Source organism: Macaca nemestrina, chromosome 13 (assembly GCF_043159975.1).
Source record: "Macaca nemestrina isolate mMacNem1 chromosome 13, mMacNem.hap1, whole genome shotgun sequence".
In the NCBI taxonomy this organism is placed as follows: domain Eukaryota; kingdom Metazoa; phylum Chordata; class Mammalia; order Primates; family Cercopithecidae; genus Macaca; species Macaca nemestrina.
Genome location: NC_092137.1, coordinates 10,105,509 through 10,131,038, shown reverse-complemented (window position 1 = coordinate 10,131,038; position 25,530 = coordinate 10,105,509). Strand labels below are relative to the sequence as shown.

Here is a 25,530-nt window from a genome sequence, read left to right as displayed (position 1 = left end):
CTCCTCCTTTATAAAACATATGGGAGTGCATGTATACACACACATGCTTAAAAAGCCCCATTTCAGAATTGGAGTAGGCTGAAGATTTACAACCTTCCTTCTCTAGAAAGATGTGAAGATCTCTGACATAAAACTTTAAGAACTCAAAAGATGACCTTTTCTGTTTTCATGCTTCCCACTTATTTTGAGAGAAAACATTTGTATTCAAATAATTAGAACATTAATGTCAAAAGATGAGCAACTAATATTATTCCCACCCAAATTACTGGAAGAGAAAAAAACTAACCACAAACATAAACTGCTGAACAATCCAAGGTGCTCTACAAGATTCCTTTTAAAACGTCTAGCCCATTTTTCTAAGGACAGTTCCTCATTCCTGACCAATAATTTATGCCCTTAGAATGTTTCAAAGTATTTAATTTTGTTTTCAAACCTCAGTTTGAAAATGAGAGGAAAACAAAATAAGATGATTTAAATGATCAAAGGATTAACTGATACAGACTTTTATTCTAAATGCTCTCAAGCACGGAAACCAACAAGAAATCAGATCTTGAATTTATAATGATTCCTCCAGGAAGCACTGCGGCAGCCACATCAGCGCTGTTCACACTTGGCTGCTTCCGCCAAGTTAGTCCTCAAAGAGAAAACAAGGAGGAAAAAGACAAAACAAAACAAAACAAACAAACAAAAAAACCCACTGTGCTCAAAACAGAGATCACCATCAGAGGTTCATTTCATAGCAGGTATAAGGAAAGTAACTGAGAATCAGTTTTATAAAATCCCCAACTCACCCACTCCTTTTGAGCTTTATCATCAACACTACAAACCAAGACACAATTCCAATAAAGCATGCTAACTGTGCAGTCTAAAGAGAGTAGTCAGGAATGTGAACTTTAACAAGTGAATTTAATTTGTGGAGAGAAATGCACTTATCCTCACTGCCTACCCTAAAAACATTCACCTTTCACAAGAATATCACACAGCGCACAGTCTCTGGCTATCAGTATCTTTAAACTCAAAAGAGACGGTGTCAAGCTGTGACTGAGCCTCAGGCTTTGAAGATATAGATGGCAAAAGACACACAGTTAAACAGGTGACAAAGCCAAGGCCAGGACCCAAGTCTCCTGATTCCAACCTCAAGGCTCTTTTCTCAAAACCACACTGCGACAGTGACAAATAGAAAGCCAGAGAAGTACCTTGTGGAAAAATCGTTTGGTGAAGTAGACGAACGTAGAGAAAAGGGCGAACCCCGAATGGTTCTGAGCAGGTTGCTTTTTGGTCACGAGGCATGAAATTAAAGGTCTCTGCATTTCGAACCACAGAGCTAGGCTGTTTCAAACTTCCTATTTGACTTCACATAAGTCATGAGTCTAGCTGGTGACGTGGCTCCATGAGACAGCAGCAGCGGTCGTGGCCACAGGCCCAGTTGCCTCTGGGAGTCTTTATCACTTTAACCCATCCTAGTATTTAAATTCAATTTAGGGCCGGGCGTGGTGGCTCAAGCCTGTAATCCCAGCACTTTGGGAGGCCCAGACGGGCGGATCACTAGGTCAGGAGATCGAGACCATCCTGGCGAACACGGTGAAACCCCGTCTCTACTAAAAAATACAAAAAAAAACTAGCCGGGCGAGGCGGTGGGCGCCTGTAGTCCCAGCTACTCGGGAGGCTGAGGCAGGAGAATGGCGTAAACCCGGGGGGGCGGAGCTTGCAGTGAGCTGAGATCCGGCCACTGCACTCCAGCCCGGGAGACAGAGCCAGACTCCGTCTCAAAAAAAAAAAAAAAAAAAAAAAAAATTCAATTTAGTCAAACGCCGCATAATATCATTTCAGAAAGTAATCAATCTACTAAATTGAATGTAGAAACCCTAGGGAAATTACTACTTTAATTCTCGAAATCAGTGAAAAAGATTGCTCTAAGAGAGTTAATAGAAACCTAACAACCAAAATTAAAATGTGAGGTCCATAATGTAGTTATTCTAACCCCAAATCCAACAGCACTAAAAGAGAATGAAATCACCATTTTCTAAGACATTTATATACAGTTATAAAATTCAACTGAAGCCAGGAGAGTGGGAAATAGTTTAACAAATCAAAGTCAGATTGTTCAGGAACATTTTACTAAGTATGATATGGCAGACACATAATCATCATAGCATTCCTTCCCCAACCCAAAATAAACAAACAAACACTGATGACCTTCCTTCTCTCTGGGCCTTGTGGTCCCCTGCTAGTCCTCCACCTGTGTGGGCTCCATTAATTCATGTGGCACAAGAAGATATTGGGGACTGAGTCACAGACTCAGAAGCAGAACCCAGTCCCACTCAGAGAACCCCAGCATGCCTGCTCTGATGGTGGGAGGAGACCAGCCTATCCCAGGGAAGAATGCTACCCCCAAGAAATAAAAGACTTCCAGTGGCAGCCAGCATTTGTGTTATTTCTCAGACTATCCAATCACCATCAAGGAAAAAGAAAAAGAATTGGCAGGAGGCGGGCAGGGAGGACAGGGATGTGGGAATAAAGAGGCACTAACTTGAAATCTTCCCACATCTATGTGGGGCGTTTCCCTGAAGAAAAACAAGAACGAGTCAGCAGCCTGGCTGTTGCCTCAGCACCACCTTCCCACACCGCCCACATATGGGCTTGGTTTCTGTGGAGTGTAGGGAGCCAGGGAAAAAGTCACAGAGATAAAAAGAGAGACAGAAAAAAAAAACCCAAAAAAAACACACCACCACTGTGGAGATACCTGCACACTCTTCTCCCATGTCACGGTCCTGTAAGCAGGACCTGGTGAACCTAAGGACACTTGGCATATACAGTGATTTGGCACCTGTTGTCCCAAGTAAGTACAATGTTTGTTCTGAAATATGCAGAACTGGATGCAGGTGTGACACAAGGCACACAGGCCACATTCCATCCTCACCAGGCACGGAACAGGGCAGGCAAGCCCATGGGCCAGAAAGGAAGAGCTGGCGGGCAGGCTGCCTTCCAATCAGAAGTTCTCTTTCATTTACAAGGAAAAGCTAAAAACAAAATCCCTAAGTTAATGTAGGGAGTGCCCTGTATTTACTAAAGGATTGAGGGTCTTGCGTGCAGAAGAGCTCCACATAAAAGAAATCTGAACTCCAAGGCCCCATGCTGCCTTGAAACTGCTGTGCTGGGTAAGTTCAGTTACTACTAATGATGTCAGGTCACAGTCAGGCTCTCTGCTTTAGTTTCCAAGTAGCAAAACTGGTTGAAAAGACAGCTTGAGAAAGCTACCACAGATAGAATTTCCAGGAAGGACCTAGGAGAAGGAGGGTTAAGGTGACAAGCTATCAAAAAAGAAAGTTTTATAGAGGAGTCAATTGTTTCTTGACAGTGGCAGGGTGGAGGAAGGGGGAAAATTCAACCAAAAAAAAAAGAAAAAGGAATTCAAGTAGCAGCCCAGATGCAGGCTACACAGACATGGGTGCTTGAAATCCGTTTCACAAGACGCAAGTTTCACTACCAAACTACAGCTTTCTTCAGCTGCCAAGTCCCTCCCTGGTCCAGAGACAGCTTCCGCTTGGCCCTTACCCCCCGGCCTGCGCGATGACAAATGTACGCTTCGTTACCTGTGGATTCCAAGTTCTACCGTGGTTCGATGGACTTTATTTTACATCTGCATGGAACATGTCTTCAAGCCAAAGTCCAACAGACTTAGCTTTAAAAAAAACGAGAAGTTTCTAGGAGAAATCATCCTCACAATCACCCCGAAAACAGCAGCTTCGTCAAAGAAAAATGTCCAATTGCTAAATAAAGACTTTATTCTATATCAGCTAATTAAAGGCATTCTCTACAAACTTCCAATTGAGGAAGTTTTCTTGTTATTTCCAATACTGATCAAGCTACAACTCTAAAAACTACTCATTCCGTATAAAGGAATGTGACTATCTCGACTCTGGTACAAAACATTTCATTTTTTCTTTTAACAGATATGTATTGTTAAACTGCGTAAGAGAAAACCCCTGGGATCAAACAAATCTCAATTCAGAAGCCTCCACGGCTATACCTTGGGTTTTCCTTGGGGTTTAAGGATAGAAATGCATGAATAATCCAGCTCAGTCTAGTCAGCTTCGTGATCTGCCTAGACACTAAAAGCCTCTTCTCCTGCATTTTAAAAGTAACAGTGCTTCCTGACATCTTTTTCTACTTAGGCCAGGGAGTATACCTTTAGTTTTAAATCTCCTGTCTTCATTTAATTGCAATTGCAAGTAGGATGTTTGACTCACTTCTCTCCCCCCTCCTTCCTCCCATCACACTGGAAATTTAAAGTTGTGAAACAAACCAAACCTGTCCCTGCCTAATGGAACCAAACGTGGCAACACCTTATTTTAATGGCACACTTGATGGGTGCTTCACTAGAATGGAATCCTTCTAAATGCAAGCAATATGTTCAGTCCAAACAAACTAAAAATTACTCTCACAATGAATTCCAAATATTAGGCTTAGACAAAACAACAAACTTATTAAACTCATAAACCTGCATCCCAGAAGCAGAAAGACTTTCGTTCAGGTTACCAGGATGGTTACACCCCTCTTTTACAGAATGGACTCTACAAGCCTCAATAATCCCTCACCAAGAACTCTATCGGCTTTTGCCAAGACAAGGAGACAAAACAGAGAGATACTGATTTCCCATCCAAACACAGACTCCCCCACAGAAAAGCTTCTTGGTACTTAGCTGGGCTCCAAATTCTACTTTAATCCTCTTTCCTTTGTAACATGAGTCTTTCCATGACATAAACCATTGGACTCTGAAGGACAACCCTTCCAAAGGCCTCAGAGTTCCTTCTTAGAGCTGATAGATCATAATTAAAAGCAAAAGCACAGCGTCCTCTGATTTGACAGGGTTTTCTTCCCCCAGGAAACAAGGCTCTCTGATTTTGTCCTGTCTCTGACTGCCCCTTCTTCTTCTCCACAGGCTGAGACACCACACTGAAGGGAAAAAATGGACAGGGACTGAACTGGGAAGAGACAAAAGTATGTTGAAATTGGCTCTGGCACACCCAGAGATAAGATCACGCCATCAAGAAAAAGACGCAGTTCCATCTGTCGGCGAGCAACCTGCTCACAAACTGGGACAAAGAGCTTCCTTCCAAAGGTTTGATAAAGACTTTCCAAAGCAACCAGGTTCCAAACACAGCACTTCAGGAGAAATACCCAAATCTTCAGCGTGTTTTACCACGGAACGCACAACACAGTAAAACCAAGTCAGACTCTACATCTATCTACTTCTCTGACGCTACTTACTCCAGCGGGAGCTTGGCGCACGTCTGGCAGAAAGTTCTTGCTGTTACTATTTTTAAAATTAAATGTGTGAATGAAAACTACAACATAATTCACTTTACAGTGTAAGGATTTAGGTGTTACCACTGGAAAAACCTCTTATTTTGTATTCCCAGGATTCATTACATCCTTTAAAAGTGTGCTTACTATTCATGAAGATCATACCTATGCACAGATGATCAAAGAAATCCTGCAATTTCCTTTGACCGCAGCTGTTTTCCCATCTGCCACACTGGGTAGCTGACTCTACCAAAGGTGTCCCTACACCACCCCCAGACATCCCCTTCTTTAGTGCCTGCTGGCTCACAGGTCTCCCTCAGAGCTGGCTGGCCCAGTTTTCACTGGATTCCAATACAGCAGCTTTTTAGTTTATAATTTATCTTCCGTGCTTAAATGTTACTCATCCAACTTAAACGTTATAATATAATCCAACATAAATTATTTCTTACGAGCAAAGGTGCTCTCATTTATATTAGTGAGTCCATAAAGTTGCTCTATTAATAATAATACCTACATTTTTAAGTAATCTTCCCTGCCAATAACGTTTTCTATTCATTTCAAGGTCTAGAGTTTAGCTTCCTCAGAAGACCTCATTTGGATGACCAAGCACCAAGCACATAATTGCATGGAGTACTGAGTGCTTTTTATGGGTGCTGGGCAGGCAGCCATGCCCCACTAACTATGAACACAGGTGAGGCAGCCTAGCACAGCACCTAGCATATAACAGGCACTCAAAGAAGTTAATGCTCTTTCCCTAACTTCTTTTTCCTCTGTTTATTTTAGATCTTCAGGCTTTGAGAGGCCCTTGCTTCTTATCATTCAGCAAATCTCAATGCTGTTGTAGACTCTTAAGATTTACAACTCAGGCAAGAAATTACACTCTAGGCCAAGATGCACAGCCCATTCAGTTCAGCCTATTCTTTTTTTTTTTTTTTTTTTTTGAGACGGAGTCTGGCTCTGTTGCCCAGGCTGGAGTGCAGTGGCCGGATCTCAGCTCACTGCAAGCCCCGCCTCCCGGGTTCACGCCATTCTCCTGCCTCAGCCTCCCGAGTAGCTGGGAGTACAGGCGCCCGCCACCTCGCCCAGCTAATTTTTTTTGTATTTTAGTAGAGACGGGGTTTCACCGTGTTAGCCAGGATGGTCTCGATCTCCTGACCTCGTGATCCGCCCGTCTCGGCCTCCCAAAGTGCTGGGATTACAGGCTTGAGCCACCGCGCCCGGCCAGTTCAGCCTATTCTAAACTCGCTTGGTTTAGAAAATACTGAAATTGTTGCAGAACAAACAGCCCCAATTTATAAACCGCATTCCCAAAGTTCATTTTTAAAGTGGCGTAAACATTTTTCCTAAGAAAACATGATGTCATATATAAGATCTCGAGCTGTCCCCACAAACTTATGCCACTATCTACCTGGCTGGTGGAACTAGTGGCAGGAGCCTAGATCCAGCCCACGCCTTGTCCACGGCAGGCTCTGGGATAAGTGCTGGGCTCAGTTCTGAATTCCTGCAAAGGTGCACGGCTGGCTCCAGAGAAAATGTTGATCCAGCTGAGTTTGTATATATCTTTCTCCCACCTCGCTGTATGCACCCCTGCCCTCAGCTCATAGGCCTCTCTTCTGCAGGAGACCAGTGCCCTCACCTTGTCCTACAAATCCCAAACTTCAGCATCTTACCAGAGCTCCATCTTTTAATGCTTCAAAGGCAATTGTTTTTCTCCCTGCAAAAATTACCTCGAGCAGCTAATCTCAGCTGTGCATCAGGAAGAAAACTGATTATTTCACAATGAAATGTGAATGCCTGATGGCCTTTAACCTGTCCAGAGACCTCTGACTCTTAACTGCCCAAACAAATCTAATTTTGAGGGAGGACCATGGAAGGAATGAGATACACCTACGCGACAGACAGATCCCACTAAGGGCCTGTTTCTGAGACATTTCTGCTTCTCAAAAAGCAACTTCCTTCTCTTCCACCACTTCGAAAAGGAACAAATTTTCACAAGTTCCAAAACTTCCAAAAGTTTCCATGACAATGGTAGACATGTGTTATGGTGATGAACAGAGTGCACACAGGGCCAGTGTAGATGGGTCCTAGCTTCGTCAGTTTTTTCCCAAAGTGGAATGTAAACCAAAGCATTCACGATTCAACCCAAAACATCCTCAAACTATCATCATTTCCAAATGGAGAAGCAGAAGCTACAGGTAAGATTCAGATGTTGACACTGGGCCAGATTTTCAGTTTTACTCATCCTGGCATGGCCAAAACAGTACATTAGAAATCACTAAAAGGGGAGGGGAGGAAATGCCACATAGCTCCAATAAACCCTTATGTTTGTGAGGAAGAAAGAACTGGAAGTCACATTAACAAATACCACATAAATATGTACAATTATTATGTGCCAAGTATAAATCTTAAAATTAAAAAAATCAACAAATGTATCCTAAATGAGAACAAGAAAGTAGATATTTTCAGAAAATAGTAAAAACAACAACAAAAATAACCCAACTATACAGGATTCTGCATGTATACTTGTTCACTCTTGCTGCCCTGAGGCATTAATTACTTTAAGAACAAAAACAGAAAACACCAAGTTGGCCAGGGAAAGCAAAAAACCTCGATACTTAATTAGAACACGCGCTTGAAGTTGCTGCCTGATATTAGCTTCAAAAGCCGGTAGCCTCATTAAGAAATGGCACAATACCCTTCTGGCGGCAGGCAAAGGCTTCAAATCACGTCAGTGCTGGGGGTCTGAAAGGGGAAATGAAACTGAGTTTACCTACATCAATTAGCAATGCTATTAAGGCTACTTAAGCCACTCCTCCAACAATATTTCTAATACAAATACGCTGCAGGCCTTCAGAATAAAACAAGCCATTATCCCTACCCATCATCTTGGCTTTCATTACTCCCACCCCAAAGAGTGACACATCAAACAAACAAAGCACCCTGCCCATGCACTGGGCTTTTCGGCCAAGATCTCCACGCCTCTGACAAGCGCTTATTAATCCTGACAACACCCAATAAAGAAGAGTTGGCCACTCTAACCTTGTGACTCTCCTGGGGGATCAAGGGGAAAGGACTGAAGTAGTGAACTGAGGGACTAACCCAAGGTCATGGATAAGTTGGAAAAGGGAACTCAGGACTTACGGGCTCTTTATCACCTCCTCCACAATTTCTCAGTGAGGCCCCAATGGCAAATAGCAAGTAACACTCCAGTTTGCTTTAAGAATAAAAGCATCCTGGGGCACAAGGCCAACACTTTTTATAGGCTGTTCTTAGTAGCCAGTGGACTAAGTCCTATTATGATATTTAATTTCAAAACAACCGTAACAACAATTATATAAAATGGAAAGTTTATTTATTGCTTAGCCAAGCAACAAACTCTGGACTGTGCAGCCACCTGACAATTGTATGTGACTGAGGTGGTTGGCAGGAAAACCCATCTAAAGCTACAATTACCTAAGCTTCCTTACTGCCTGGTGGGCCCAACTGTCTAGAGTCTGCAGTCTGAAAGGCACGTGTTTGTCTTGGACATGATGACAATGATAAGAAAGAAAAGCAATTATAATACAAGCTTAACGTGACTCTCAAGACCCAGTCACGTGATTTTCGAAAGCATTCTTGGGCAGGATAAAATGAAACCCTAATAGTCAGCGCCTAATACAGTATCATATTCTTAAAGTTACTAAAATTCTCATTGAATACATAAAAAGTAAAAAACAGAGTTAAAAAGGACAAGAAGATGAACATAACTTCTTTCTACCAGGTCTCTGAGAGAATGCTATACCTAATATTGTAACGAAAACTAAAGATCAGCCTTCTGTTAACAACTGTCTGAAAAATGACCTATGTTTCTATTGAGTTGTTTTTTTTTTTTTTTTCTCTTTTTCTTTTTTTTTGGGACAGGGTCTCACTCTGTTGCCTAGGCTGGAGAGCAGTGGCGTGATCTCAGCTCACTGTAACCCCCGCCTCCCGGGTCAAGATTCTCCTGCCTCAATCTCCAGAGTAGCTGGGATTAGAGGCGTATGCCACCATGCCTGGCAACTTTTTGTAGTTTTAGTAGAGACAGGGTTTCACCATGTTGGCCAGTTTCACCAAATTCTTGGCCTCAAGTGATCTACCCGCCGCAGCCTCCCAAAGTGCTGGGATTACAGGTGTGAACCACCACTTCTGGCCTCTATTCAGTTTCTTGAGTTCCCAGTTTTTAAAGTAATCCAAAGAAAGAAATACAGGAACTCTAATAATTGAGTGAAGAGAAGGATCACACTCACAGGGAAGAAGGCAGAGGAAAGGCAGAAGGGACTTAAGAATATGATGAATTTTTCTTAAAGGGCACAAAAAGTCTCATTAGAGTCACCCAGATGGAGTAACTCTAGCCAATTAGAGTTACTCCATCTGAATTGGAGGCAATTCTTCAATGGGAAAAGCACAAGACAGAAGAATCTTAACACAGAATCATATTTACAAGGTGATGATATGAAACAGAGTACTAGTAATAATCACTTATATTTAAGAGCCTTTCTCAAAGACACTCCAACAGTTTGATGGGCATTGTTTCATTACTCCTTACACTTCCTTGAATAGAGGGAGGAGACAGAAAGCACCTCCACTGTGCAAATGAGGAAATGAGGCAAAGTGAATGGGGAGTCAGACTCAAGGCTGAACAGGCAGGAGTGGCAGACTGCAACTTAATCGCAATGTTTCACACAGTGGACTCCACGCAAAGGATGGCAACAAAAATGATCTGTTTTGGAGGAGGGGAGAATAGAAAGGGGAGAGGATAGTTTCATAACACCTGAGAATGAAAACACATAAAACTGTGGGGAAAAAAAAAATCAGTTGTCAAATCATTAAACTCCTCCCATTCTCAAATGGCTGGACATAAGGCGCCCAGACCTCACCACCCACCTTTGCTTCATCGTTGATGTCCCACGTGAAGGAAATGGCGTTATATGCAATCTCCTCGATGTTACTGATAGTGTTGAAGCTTTCTTTATAGTCAGCTATAGGAAGCAGGGGAAGAGAAAATGAAAACTCATGAGTTTCAGTTTCAACATGGGATCCCAGCAGTTCAAAATAAGATCTATTTTTTTTTTTTTTTTTTTTTTGAGACGGAGTCTTGCTCTGTTGCCCAGGCTGGAGTGCAGTGGCCAGATCTCGGCTCACTGCAAGCTCCGTCTACCGGGTTTAGGCCATTCTCCTGCCTCAGCCTCCCGAGTAGCTGGGACTACAGGCGCCCGCCACCTCGCCCAGCTAGTTGTTTTGGTATTTTTTAGTAGAGACGGGGTTTCACCGTGTTTGCCAGGATGGTCTCGATCTCTTGACCTCGTGATCCACCCGTCTCGGCCTCCCAAAGTGCTGGGATTACAGGCTTGAGCCACCGCGCCTGGCCAAGATCTATTTTTTAACATTATCACCTATGGACAACTTAACATTTTGTTTGGTTAGAAGAAGTTGAAAATATGAAGAAAAAGCATCACAGAGTTTTTGTAATAGAGGCAAGCTTAGACATATTTAATTCAATCTCATTATGTCACAATTAGGAAATTTAGGTCTAAAAAGTTTAAATAACAGTCCCAAGGTCACAAAACTACTCTGTAGAACCAAGATTAGAACTGAGTTCTCATTCTCCTGAAAAGGCAACAAGAGCATTACAAAAGGTAAAGGAAAAAAGTAACACTAATATTAACAGCCATCTGTGATACAGACAATGGTTTTACATGAAAATAACATACATGGCAAGGATAGAGGTCTGTGTAACGCTACTTCAGTAAATACGAACTTGCACAGGTTTGCCACTACAGCTCACAGAGAGGTTAGTTACACAGTTTAGCATATCTAGGGAAGACTGTTAGGCAACCGCACAGCAGCAGTATCTTTTTTTACTTATTTTCTTTTACTTGTTTTTTTCCTCTATCTCCATCATGTCCAAATAATAATCAGAATCTGTTAAAGAAGATATTACCCCTTAAAGCAATTGCAGACTGAAAAGTGGGGACATTCTCAGGTTAGCCAGCTACATGGCTTCTGGCCCTAGTGTCCTGTGGAAAGCCACCACGTGGGCACATGTCCCATTACTGCATGGGAGGAATGGTGAGTGCACTGGTTCCAGGAGGCCGAGGACAGTGTTTGGAACAGATCAGTAGCTGGCATAAAAATTCAAATGCTTTCGGCAGGAAGCTGATCACTGCCAAAAATAACTGGATTTAGAAACTGGATGGCTGTACCTCTGGGAATAAGAGCGGGCTCTTGAGCTGCTTACCTATGTCAATGCATCTTTGTTTAGCAGTGTGCTGCCGGGAGTGCCAGTACTTCCAATGCCTTAACTGATCTTCTCTGCTTTTGTCTTCAGCAAAAACCACCATGATCACACTCTGTGAAAGAGAATGCATTACAACATAAAGATACTGAAGGGTGAGTATGTCTTGGAAAACGCATTTAATATTATATTTTACAGTGAAGGCTTAAAGCTGCAATTTCAGGCGGTCATTCAGAGCTGCTTCAGACCTGGAAATGTTAGACTCTGACTAGCTTTCCTAGAGAACAGGACTAAGATCAGAACTTACTCGAACTTTGCTGATGGGATGATGGATTCCTTCATTGCTGCTCACCTCCTTTAAGGTGATAGGATAGAACTGGCCTTTGTTCAGGTATGTCATGGTACTATCTCCCGGCTTCTGTCGAAGTGATTTTGAAGCTTCTAGGGTATATTCAAAGTTGTTCCTAAAGGACAAAAAAAGTCACAGGTCTCTAAATCTACTCTCGTGGAAGTTTGCTATACATCATATTATAAATAACGTTTGCTATCTTTTTCATGATAAAGAAAATCTGAAACAAAAGTACTCAGCAGCTGAAAATTCTCAAGTCTCTCAGATGTGGAAGTACAAATCGTTGCCGATTAAAAATTCTATGATGTGATGGATGTTAGCAATCGGACATCCTGAGTTCGAGGGCTCGAGATATTAAAGATACTAATAGGTGGAAAGGACTTTGGAAGGAACTTCTCACAAGACACGCTGCCAATCTGGTATTTCTCCAGCAGAGGTTTCAGACAGGTGGCTGGTGTTCCTTTGACTACATTCCTTTTGGCCTATATAGCACTTTTTTGTTGTTTCTACTTGTAATTTAAATGTCTTTAATAGCAGGCACTCCCCAATTCTCGACATTACCTATTACCTAACACTACCACTCATATGTGCCCCTAAAGTTATTTAAGAACCTTCCCGGGCCACGGCTCAGCAGATTACACCTATTTTTGTAAATAAAGTTTTATTAGCACATAGCCACATCATTTGTTTACATATTACCTATGGCTGCTTTTGCACAGCAGCAGACCAGGGTAGTTGCGAAAACATACAGAGGTTGTATGGCCCACAAAGCCTGAAATATTTACTCTCTGACTCTTTACAGAAAAAGTTAGCTGACCCCTATCCCAAACCCTAAAGGCATTTCCGTTTGTGACTCCTGCATCTTGAGGCAGATCTCTAAGGGAAGTCTCAATTCCCATAAAATCTTAGACACTTTTAAAACCATAAAATATAACACATGTAAAAAACACATAAAACAAAATATGAGTTCCTAATTAACTTGGAAAATATTTATATTGCCAGAGATACGATTTTGTGAGGTCAACAGAAAGTTGTCAGCTCAGAAAAAAGTTGACTTCATTTACTTTATCGTTAGTGAGGCTGATAAAAAAAAAAAAAACAAGCTTTTATCACTTTTTTATCACTTGATATTCTTCCTAAATTCTCATCTAATTATATATTTTTGGCAACAGAAAGGACCTCAGAGACCTAATTTAATCCCGTCATCTCTCCTATTAGATTCCATTCTACTACCATCACATAAAGAAACCAAAAGAAAGAAAAAGCACCAACACCAAGAATTAAGGAAACTTGAAACAGAGTTTAAAGAGTTCAAAATTAAAAGCACTGAAGCAGATGTCCTCTACCCAAGACTATACCACAGTAAAAGTAGTAAGATAAGGGGAAAGCCTGCTAAAGCCACCTTTGATTTATCAAGTTAATGTGAAAGGAGTAAGTTATAAAAGCTGCAAATTAAAAATCAAATTAAAAGACATCTATTACCCAGAAACACTGTCAAAAACATAGTCCTCTGAATTCATGCCAGGCATCCGCAGACTGAGATCCGAGGGGAAGAAAACCTGAAATATCAATGTGATAAGCCACAACTATTTAACTGGTTATCATGGTTACTAAAGACCAAGCTCTGGTACCGCATAAAAGTATGTGGCTTACAGCAACCCACTATCCTTTCCATATTTATTTTTGAATAAAAATTTTGAAGCTACAAATATTAAAAAAATTAAAACAGAGAAAATATCCACTTTTATATGCCACTCAAGTAAATGACAACAAGCCGTGTAGGTATCCCCACTAAGTGCTTCTGACTCACGACCCCCTTTTCTGTCTTTCACACACATCCCAACTCTGTTCAAACACTAGGATCTGCAACCAAAATGTCATGACTTTAAAGAGTCACCCTATCATTATATCAAGTTAAGACACAGCATCAAGTTCACACCACAGCTGAAGAGACGTGGTGCATTTTCTTGGGAAAGGCTAACATTCTGCCCCAACTCCACATGCAGAGACGGATGCTCTTTACCTCGCCGAGTCATTAAGTATGGTTTCTAACACCTTCGGTCCCTCACTTTTAGCTGAGTGAGGTATCCATCACCATAGAACCCCCAGAACTATTTGGAATTAATCTGTAAACTTCACACAATGCATTTGTGCTCTCCCTGACTATATTACCAACCAAGAAACATCAAGCAAACACAGAATAACTCATTTTATATTCAGACCAGTTCCAGGGAGCTTGTTTGGCACTGGGAGAAGTGCTGAAAACAGACTATGAGAATCTACCTGTGGTCAACAGAAGATTATGTATGGGGTTCTCTTTCTCTTTCTCCAGCAAATCACTTAGCTGAAATCATAATTGTTAACTCAGCTGCTGGTAAGATTAGCCATGCACCCTTGATAACAACTTCTGCTTTTATAGGTTTAGCTTCCAAATTATACCCATCGGCCTTTTCTCTTTAAAAAAAAAAAAAATCTTTTATTCCTAATCCATTCATTTCAGGCCGAGTTTCACGCTTACATAACAAGGAAAAGGTGGAACCCAATACTTATACAAACACACAGGCGTCTTAGGAAGATGTTTGTTTCCTGTACCTCCTGAACGCCTTCCTTGAAGGTCTCTGAGAAGGTCGAGTCTGGAGTTCGCCTTTGAGCATTTGGGGCTTGAGCACCAGAGGTGAACTGATCAGTACTGAGATTCCGATCGAAAACCACCACCCGCTCAGTGGGCTCAGGATGATACACCGCTGGGGGGATTCCCACAGCAAAGCCATGCGGCTGGGTTTCTGTCTTGATGGAGTGGGTAGGCATCGTTGCTATGGAGACAGTGACTGTTGTATCTGGAGCTGTCAGATGGCCTCTCTTATCAATGCCCAGCTGGTTGCCATGGGGAAGGACAATGTTAAACGGCACATTTTTCAGTACTTGCACTCTGTTTTCTCCAGCAGAAATGAGGGGCTGCTCTGTCACAATTGGTATGCTGTTTCTTTAAGAAAAGAAAACTGCTTTCAAACTCAATGTTGATGTAGTTCTTTGACAATTTTTATTTTCCTAATGGCACTGAGCTGTTGGGTCCTGTGCAATAACAATACACTTGACAGGGAATAAACAGAAAACATCAAAACTACCCATTACTAGATAAAGGGGAAAAGGCTTTCTGGTTATCGGTCAAATAAAATCCAACATATTAAGTAAAATTTCATTTGAAATGCTAAGTATTCAGAGCTCTCCTCTAACAAGCTTTACTTTCCATAATCCTAAAAAAAAATTACTATGTTTTACTAGAAATCTGAAGCTATGTGATCTGATCAACTGGGGTTACAGCATAGACGCCAGGGTCAAATTGCCTGGGTTCAAGTTCTGTGTCACCTGAGCAAGTTACTTCATCTTTTAGTAACTGAATCCTCATCTGTAAAATGGGGACAATAATGGCGTGCATTCTCATCAGGTTGAGATGAGATGATACACTAAAATGCGTATAATAAGGCCTGACATACAGTCTTCAAGAAGTATGAGCCATTATTACTTGGTCACCACTTTTCCAACCACCTATGATATTTGGCTTTCTCCTTATTTTTTTTTTCTTTCTTTTTGAGACAGAGTCTTGCCCTTGTGGCCCAGGCTGGTGTGCAATGGCATGATTTTGGCTCACTACAACCTCCAGCTCCCGGGTTCAAGCGGTTCTTCTGCCTCAGCCTCGCAAGTAGCTGGAATTACAGGCATGTACCACCACATTCGGCTCATTTTTGTATTTTTAGTAGAGACTAGGTTTCACCATGTTTGCCAGGCTGGTCTCGAACTCCTGACCTAAGGTGATCCACCTGCCTCAGCCTCCCAAAGTGCTGGGATTATAGGCGTGAGCCACCGCACCCGGCCTGGCTTTCTCTTTCACCCAAGAAAACCTATTGTTACATTATATCAGTAGACACATCTGCTTTTTATAAAATTAAATTTTGGTTTGATAAATAATTTGAGCAATACAAGATGATTTCCAGTGGGTAAAATGAATGAATTTTCAAAGCCCCCAGAAATCTTACAGGCTGAAGCTTTAAGAAACAGGCAAATGGGGAATTCTGTACATTTCAAGATCAACAAAACTGTTTGAACCCTGAACCATAAATTCACTCCCAGGAATTTATCCTAAAATGGAAAAAAATCTAGAAAGTTGCTCCTTAAGGCTTCAAAATAGTGAAAACTAGGTTTAGCGGCAATTATAAGGATATTTAGAGTTTGCTTCAGAATGTTCCAGCAAAAATAAATAAAATAAAAACATGAATTAATCTCAAAGTTGAAGAAGCGGGAAGAATACATCAAACGAAGAATTGTGTTGATAACTGTTGAAGCTGGTAATGGATACATGTGGGCTTATACTATTTCTCTATTTTTATTATGTTTGAAAATGCCCATAATGAAAAGTAAAAAAGCCACAAGTCCTCTTCCAAAGGATAATTATGAAGATTAAAACACAGAGAAAATGTTTATGAAACAAACTAAGTAGAAGAAAGTATACCACCAAATCCTATCTGTGAACAAAACCACCGCTACATAAAATTTGCATGCACACCAAAACAAAGAATAAAGCAATCATCAGGATAATGGGATACTGGGTGATGATCATTCTTCCTTTAAATATGTTTTATTCCTTGACTGATAATAAAACACAGGCAATTTAAAAGGTGTCTTTTTAAAGTTTTTCATGGCTACAAAGACAAACATTAATTAAATTTTCTGAAAGTTTTAATCTAAAATATTTCACAAATAATTTCAACAGGAATTTGAATACAATTTAACTTGCTTTATTCAATTTTACTTAGGCAGCTGTTCAAGAGTCAATTGATACTTAATTTTTTTAATGGACCACTGCCACATCTCCTAAAGAAAACCTCAAAAACAAATAAGCAAATACTTGTTATTACTAAAACTATCCCTTTGGAGGAGGAGAAAGTTAGTGCTTTCATCCTAGAAAAGGCAACTACTGTGCCCAAAGAAAAAAGGAACTTTTCAGAGCAACAGAGGCAAATCAGTGATGAAATCTGAATTTAGATAGTAAGAGTCCAGCTTACCTATCTCTTCCACTAGTTGTTCATTTAAACAAACTCCCATTTTGCTGTTACAGAAACGTGGCATTTCCCCCTGCACTCTTTACGCTGTTATGCACTGAACGTTACCTTTTGCTGTGATCTGGTTCGGGGTGCTCCACCTCTGGCTTTGCTGTTGATGACCTTCTCTCTCTTGGAACCTGATATTAGCACACATGAAAATAATTTGGCTCTTATTCAGTGAAGTGCAGTTTACCCAAAGATACAGCCTTTTATTTTTCAGTCAATTCAATCATTCATTTACCTACTGGTTGCCTAACAAACACCAGGCTATGGGGACACACGAAGAAAAAGACAGTATCTGCCCTCAATGAGCTTAAAATCTAGTCACTGGTTGATATGTAAAAAGTAACTGAGTTGCCAAATAAACTTAGGGCATGATACATTTATTCTGTCATGGAGTTTGGGTCTCATCTCTTAAAAGAAATACCTCCACTGGCCGAAGCTGGTGGCTCATATCTGTAATCCCAGCCACTTCGGGAGGCCAAGGTGGGAGGACTGTTTGAGCCCAGGAGTTTGAGACCAGCCTGGGTAATATAGTGAAACTCATTTCTACAAAAAAAAAAATTAAAAATTAGCCGGGCGTGGTGGCATGTGCCTACAGTCTCAGCTACACAAGAGAGGCTGTGGTGAGGCGATCGCTTCAGCCCGGAGGCAGAGGTTACAGAGAGCAGAGATTGTGCCACTGCACTCCGGCCTGGGCGACAGAGCAAGACCCTTCCTGACTCAAAAACAAAAAGAAAAAAAGAAATACTTCTGCCCTGGTTTTACTGGTTTATCTACACAACATTAGAGAAGAAGCTACTGAAAACACAACAGAGCTCTTCCAACTTTCTCAGTGCTCTTTCCTACTACTCTCCATTCAGATCAAATGCAAAAGCAGAAGGAACAGCCATGTTAACCGTTCATTTCTTCTAAGATCCAAATGAGGGCTTCATATGATCACTGTCTTCAGATATGCTGGGATTCATACATCCATCACCCAAAGGACAAGTCTAACTCAGTGTTCTGTTCCTTTTTTGGTTCTTTTCTTTGCAAGGGAAGTGAAAAGCAGGCAAACGTTAGTGTCCTGTAGAAATAACTCAACTGAGATTTTACACCACTGCACGCTCCAAAATGGCTAAGGTGCTTAAAAATGGCTTTCAGCATGAAAATTCTATTCCTGCATTCTTGTTTTCACCATTAAAGACAAAATACTGCTGGCCGGGCGCGGTGGCTCACACATGTAATCCCAGCACTTTGGGAGGCCGAGGCGGGCGGATCACGAGGTCAAGAGATCAAGACCATCCTGGCCAACACGGTGAAACCCCGTCTCTATTAAAAATACAAAAAATTAGCTGGGCATGGTGGCGCATGCCTGTAGTCCCAGCTACAGCCTCCTGTAGGCAGGAGGTTGAGGCAAGAGAATCGCTTGAACCCAGGAGGTGGAGGTTGCAGTGAGTTGAGATTGTGCCACTGTACTTCAGCCTGGGCGACAGAGCGAGACTCCACATAAAAAACAAAAAAACCAAAAACAAACAAACAAACAAAAAAACCACTGCTTCACGTATTAACAATATGCTTTTCAAGCTTTATCAAAATTATTATGTAATAATGACTGATGCTTACAACCAAAGACCTGAAACAAACAATTTAGTTTATTTAAAAAAGAAAATAGGCCAGGCACAGTGGCTTACGTCTGTAATCCTAACACTTTGGGAGGCTAAGGCAGGAAGATTACCTGAGGCCAGGAATTTGAGACCAGCCTGGGCAAAATAGTGAGACTCCGTCTCTACAAAAAATTTTAAAATTAGCCAGGCATGACCTGTAGTCCTAGTTACTCAAGAAGCTGAGGCAGGAGAATCACTCAACCTCAGGAGGTTGAGGTTGCAGCAAGCTATGACTGCACCATTACACTCCAGCCTGGGTAAGAGTGAGACTCTGCTGCTAAAAATACTACTACTACTAAATGAAAAATTAAAAAGAAGAAGAAGAAGAAGAGAAAATAAATTTACACCTATCACAAGAAGTCTGACAAATAAGACCACTAAAATTGTCACCCTTCACAGACAGATGTGAGGATTTATTTGCTTATGAGACACAGGAGTAGTATACCTAGTGTTATTACACTGGTCTTTCTGGCACGAAACTTGTACCAACAAGTTTCTCCCATTCTCAAAAGTTTCAGTTAAAAATGTGTAACTTCATAATAAATGTTTTAGAAACGTAATTTATTGTAAGTCAATAAAACAAGCTATAAGAACAGATATATAATAATTTCCACTTCAAAGGAACTCTTCATGGCTATGTTTCCCTGGTAAGGGTTTCTTCTAGCATCATTAGTTATTACACAAGTTTCTGTTCATATTCAAAGAAAAAAGAGCTTATCTCAATCCCTAGCTCCAACTTAGTTAGACACATGGCCCCATACTAGGAAATAATCACTCTAATTTTTTTTTTTTTTTTTTTTTTTTGAGATAGGGTCTGTCTCTGTCACCCAGTCTGGAGTGTAGGGGTATGGCATGATCTCAGCTCACTGTAGCCTCCAACTCCCAGGCTTAAGTGATCCTCCCACCTCAGTCTCCTAAGTAGCTGAGACTACAGGCATGCGTGTATTAACCAGCGAATTTCTGTATGTATGTATTTATTTATTTTTGAGTAGAGACAGGGTCTCGTCATGTTGCTCAGGCTAATCACCCTAATTTTAATAATAAAACTATCTCCTAGGCTTCTTTCACCTCTGTATTTCTTATATTAAGGAAAGAATACAGTGCCAGAATGTAGCCAATGGCCAGCAACTGGCAATTCTGGGTAAAGGTATTCGAGAATTAATTATCCTCTTAAGTTTTATGTAGGTTTGAAAGTTTTTAAAACAAAAATATAGCAAAAATAAACTGTAAAAAATATACACTATATTCATGAGAAGACGCTTGTCATTCAGAAACTTCTGGTAATCCCAAACAGATCTTGTTTTCATACAGGTACTGATGACAACACAATGATTACACAAGTTAGTCACACAGAGTGACAATGAGACAAAGGCCCCATGGCAAAGCTGTGCTTCAACGTAGTCTGCTGGTTTTTTTTGTTTGTTTTTTTTTTTTTTTTTTTTTTTTTTTGAGACAGAGTCTTGCTCTGTCGCCCAGGCTGGGGTGCAGTGGCCGGATCTCAGCTCACTGCAAGCTCCGCCTCCCGGGTTTAGACCATTCTCCTGCCTCAGCCTCCCGAGTAGCTGGGACTACAGGCGCCCGCCACCTCGCCCGGCTAGTTTTTTTTTTTTTTTTGTATTTTTTAGTAGAGACGGGGTTTCACCGTGTTAGCCAGGATGGTCTCGATCTCCTGACCTCGTGATCCGCCCGTCTCGGCCTCCCAAAGTGCTGGGATTACAGGCTTGAGCCACCGCACCTGGCCTAGTCTGCTGTTTTAAGTAGCACCCTAAAGACGTAGCCACCCCCAAATGTGTGTTCCTGGTCAGAAGGAAGAATGGAGAGGTGAATCCAGAAGAAAAGCGGTATGCACCCTGCATTAGAAAGACAGTGGCCTCGGCCATGAACCAGACTAGGGCCCCAGATACACACATCCTAGCTATGACCTCTGAGTGTGAAGTCGCACACAGGCTGGTAACATGTCTAGCGTAACAGTGACAGCTAGTGTTATCAGGGCAATGATGATGATGACACAGATCAGTAGTGTCATTTCCAGATAATGAAAACCATGTAAAATTCCATGCAGAGTATAGATTATATTGAATTAAGACTACTCCAAATCTCTAGAAACAGGCAACAAAACATATCCTGATCTTGGAACTAGACAGTCCTAGACTAGAGAATATGGTTTCAAAGGCTCTGTAGTATCATTTCGGGAAAGGAAATCATCTTGACTACACAGGAATAAAGGTGAAAGGTAAATGAGCTCTGCCCACTTTCCATGGCACTAAGAACCACCTTCAGTGAGATGCTCAAACCCAAGAAGGCACATCTAGCATCCTCTTTTATGGTGGTTTCACCTTCTGGATACAGCCACAGCAGCTGACTGCTTTGCATGTTTTAAAAACAACCCTTTGATTCTACAATCACAGATTTTTAGCTTTGAACCACAGTAAGTCAAAGTACTCATTAAACTATTTATAGTCACTACAGAAGCAACTTGCATGGCATTCTACCAGCAAATGACTGTTTTATATGCTGCTGAATCAAGTGCATTGGAGACTGCTGTTAAGGGTTTTAAAGGCAGGCAAACCCACCTTGTAGTAGTCATAGAGCAGGCCCAGCGCAGCAGCGCTGTCTTCGTCTCCATTGATGCTCATCATCGCTTTGGTGGCTGCAGTGAGAGGGTTTTCCAGGAAGGATTTCCAGGCCTCATCCTCACTAGTGTAGGACCGCCGCTGTGGATAAAGTGCTTCATTCTGAAGAACCAACACTGGCCGTTTGCTTCAGAGAAATTAAAAAAACAAAAACAAAAAAACACATACTTTTCTACTGCAAGGCATCATAAGCTACCAATTCCTTGACATTCCTATAAAACAGCCTATTGTTTCATCAACGACCCTAGGAAGTTAAATTAAGACAAGACCAGAAGACAAACCACCTAAGTGCAGACCAGTGGGTCCCACAGTAAGACATAAAGTGTCTAGGCAGCCAGAGAACTGGCAGTTCACTTACACATGGAACCCAGGATACACAATTTGGCAAAAAAGCAAAACAAAACCATCCCTGAGAAAATGCCACGCTATTCAAATACTTTCCATAAACAAACAGGAGGACACAATAAGGAAAAGAGAATATCTGTTCTCTTCCAACAACAATCAGGACGGTCCCCTCTTGAGAAGAGCGTGTGCCGTTCATCACACTGCTACATTATTCCTCTTTCTACTGTGGCTGCCATGCCTTAAAAATTCCTACCTGAACACAGTGGGGAGGGGAGAAGCAGCAGAAAGAAAAAGGGATACTTCACGCAATCCTCGGGGGTATATGAGAAAGCCAGAATATTCTACTGATTACCAGCAGATTGAGCATGGAATGTGGCCAAAGGGGACTGTAAATCAATAAAGAGGCATAATTTTCTGGCATGGGAGTTAACTGTTTATCTTAGAGATAAACACTTAAGAATCTCCAACAATAAATGAAGCCACTGAACAAAAAGATTTAAAAAAAAATAGGTGGGAAAATCTGGCTTTTAAAAAGTCTTTACTAGTTTTACACAATGCACAAGAACTGTTTCATTTTAACACTGTAGTTTGGTGGGAAAAATCCAAAAAAATCAATGGCGATCTTAGTGAAACCTTATAGAAGATTTAATTTAAAAGATTAAAGCAAACATTACTAATTCCAAAAACCTGAAATGTAAACAGTCTCAACAACTGTTCAGTTGGTACTATTTAATAAGTCAATAAAGAGAAAAAATGGAACACTGACTCCAGCAAAACAAAGCAGTTTATTTTCAAGGAGAAAAATAAATTTTAAATGTTTGGAAATTCTCTGAATTATTACTATTCTAACAAGCAAATTGAAGGACTGGCTCTCATTGCAACACACAAATGAAATATGTAAATGGCCTAAAGGTGACCTACCTATTTTAAATGTGAATGTAGAAAGACTGATTATCTTTTCAAGTAATCAACAAAGGTTAGGGTTTGGGAATCACCCAAGGCCTTTAAAAACAGATAGATTTAGAAAAAGGAGAACACCTTCAAAAAAGGGGGAAAAATCCAACAAAGTGTCCTCAGTTAAAATGAAGTGTTATTTGAAAGCCAATGTTTTTACTCACTCATGGCATAAATCTTACATTTGGTAAGGAAGTCTCGAGGTGGTATACTATTTTAACACAAAACAAACCTAAAAGGCTATTCAAAGCGAGCAGATCATTTGTCTAAAAACGGAGATTGCTTACGCAAATCTCAACTTTTAAGAAAATAAAGAAATATACAAAGTGGCATTCCCTGAGCCATCAGTACCAGAGTACAACAGCTACTGAACGGGTGGTGCCATGGACTGATTTACTGGTGTATTGCTAAGCTATAATTAATAGCGTAATAGCTACCTCCAGAAGACTATGACAGCACTTGGCTGTTCAATTCCCTTAATGCTAGTTTTCAACTTCCTCCTTCTCCCACCCACATCCCAAATTTGTACAAGCAACAGAAAATAGAGAAATGGCTTTATGTTTGGAATCGCCCTGAAGCTGTTTCATATTTCCAAAGCCTGCCTAAGGCCAAAATGTTAGCTTTGGAAATTTTGCCTTATCTAAACTATACGTCAAGAAATAAACACAAAACCAGTTGCCTTTGTCTACTTCCTCATGACAGTCAGGAAGGAGGCTTCAGTCGCTGAAGGCTCATCATTACTTTCAGGTGAGCCTTAAACCTTGCGTCAGCGATCTCTCAGACTTCTGAAATATGTTTCAGGCAATCATTTAACCGCATATTCTACAACACAAGAGTAATCCATTTAAGATACTGCATACAAAATATCTATCTCATCCAGAAAAAGAACACACTGACAAAAACCGATCCTTCACAACTAAGAAACTGGCAGACCTATCTGCCTTAAACTTACTGATCTGAAATATACTGACTGACTTGGTGCGATTTCCCTTTTTTTTTCCTTTAGTAAGTTTTTAAAAATTTTAGAACAACTTTATATTTTCAGAAAAGCTGCAAATACAGAAATATCCCTCGCCCAGTTAATCCCCCATGCTTTATTACATTACCACCTTATATTTGTCAAAATATGATTTTAAATCACAAACCCTAAAAGGCATATTAGCTTGTACAGTACTTTCTCGTTTAACACCCGGATTTCAAAGTTTCATCCTCCTGATTCTCTCGAGCACTAAAAACACGGTAATCTGTAATTACCATCAATGATGCAAGTGGCAAAATAACTCCTACAGCCGTTTTCCCACTCATACCGCCAGCCAGTGAAAAGTAAACGCCTGGACATCGGGGCACTTCAACCTTCCCCTACATTTCTGTTTTGGAAGTTCCAGCAGGTCGCCGAGTGACGAGCCGGAGACCACAGATTACCTGGAGAAGTCCACCTGTCCCGACGCGGCGAGCTCCCCACCGGGCTCCCGAGGCCGACCGGGCAGGAGACTGGGGCGGGGAGGCCCGGGGGCGTTGGCGGCGCCCCGACCTCGCGCCGCACCTGACCGCGCCGGGGACCCCGAGCCCAAGGTGCGCGCCCGAGTGGGCCCCACCTGGCCGGGGAGGAGGCGAGGAGGGCGGCCCCTCCGGTGTCGAGTTTCCCCGAGGACGGGGTCTCTCCTCCCGACGCTCCGACCGAACAAAGAGCCGGGCAGGGCTAAGGGGCAGAGGCCGTGGCGGCGTGGAGTGGACAGCGGCCCCCGGCCCCCGGCCCGTGCCTGGCGCCCGCCCGCCCGCGAGGCCTCGGGTCTGCGCCCGGCTCGCTCGCTGCAGGTGCGGCCCCTCAGCGCGGCCCCCCCGCGGCGGCCGGACTCCCGCGCCTCACTCACTTGTCGTACTCCTGTGTCATCGCGCCCGCTCGCCGCTGCCGGGCCGCAGAACTGGACTTTCGGGTTGGGACAGTACACCCGATCCGGGGGGAGGAGGCGGCGGTGGCTGCGGGTCCGGAGCGGCGGCCCCGACGGGTTGGGTTCGCTTTTCTCGCTCTGAGCCGGCTCCGCGCGGGCTGCGCGCACTGGGCGCCGGGCTCGGCCGCTCATTGGCTGGCGATGCGCCGGCTGGGGGTGGGGCCTCGGGGGCTGGGAGGCCGGCCGCGCCTCCTGATTGGTCAGAGAGGCGGCGCTGGGGCGGGGCTGACGGGGTCGAGCGGCGCGGGCTGGGGGCAAGGGCCGCGCGTTCCGCGAGGTTGCGCCCGGGACTGCGCGCCCGGCTCGCGGTCTTACGCGCCTGCCCTGACTGGAGAGGGAGCGCGGCGGCTGTGGAGCGCACCCGCCGACCTCCGCGCGCACCTAGAGCGCTCCCGCTCGCGCCGGGCCGCCGCCCCCGGCGTCCCCGGCCATCCCCTCCGCGACGAGCCTGGGCCGTGGAGCCGCCTCCTTCTTCGCTCACTCAGGCCTCCGCACCCCGTGCCCACGTTGCCCGCTGTTCCAGCCCCAGCGCCCCGCGCTGCCACTGCGCTCGCCCGGCCGAGGCGCCTCTGCCGGTCTCCGCGCTCCCCGGTCGCGCGTCTCACCTCTCGGTTCTCGCAGGCTGTCACACCCGGGTCCCGTGGCTTCCCCCGAGAGCCGTCTCCGGAATGTCCCTTCTCCTGGCCCACCGCGGCCGCGCGCTTTTAGCATTTCTTGCCCTCGCGGCTCCCGCGGTCCCCTCGGCGGCAGGCCCTGGGGCTCCGCGATGTCTCTGCCCCGCAGCCTCCCGGGCGCCACTTCCCCGCGCGGCCGCCCCGCGCTGCCCGTACAGTCGCGCGCCCCGGGCCGGCCCCGGGTACCACTCCACTGCGACAGCCCCCACTTGTCCTTCCCGAGCTGCCGTCTTTCCCAGGGTCTGCCCACTGAGTCCCCACATGCCCAGCGTCGGACCTGACACTAGGGCAGGCGCGGCCCCAGACGCCGGAGACAGGGCA

The 25,530-nt window shown here is 43.2% G+C and overlaps 1 protein-coding gene across 4 annotated transcripts in view; it reads right to left on the bottom strand.

The window, feature by feature from the left end:
- The window catches only part of LOC105486503 (grainyhead like transcription factor 1), a 47,416-nt gene extending 22,800 nt beyond the window's left edge, over positions 1-24,616 (bottom strand). For 3 of the 4 annotated variants that reach the window (XR_011611444.1, XM_071076215.1, XM_071076217.1), the window contains exons 1-8: positions 24,458-24,607; positions 21,228-21,414; positions 17,075-17,145; positions 14,502-14,892; positions 13,392-13,468; positions 11,868-12,024; positions 11,564-11,675; positions 10,210-10,304 (exon numbers count right to left, since the gene is read on the bottom strand). Coding sequence is in view for 3 of the 4 variants with exons in the window: in XM_071076215.1 (XP_070932316.1) it covers positions 10,210-10,304; positions 11,564-11,675; positions 11,868-12,024; positions 13,392-13,468; positions 14,502-14,892; positions 17,075-17,145; positions 21,228-21,414; positions 24,458-24,477 (1,110 nt within the window). In the remaining variant the exon portion in view is untranslated. Of the gene's footprint in view, positions 1-10,209; positions 10,305-11,563; positions 11,676-11,867; positions 12,025-13,391; positions 13,469-14,501; positions 14,893-17,074; positions 17,146-21,227; positions 21,415-24,457 lie in introns of all 4 variants that reach the window. The other variant, XM_071076216.1, reaches the window with a different exon arrangement.
- Positions 24,617-25,530: the final 914 nt, after the last annotated feature.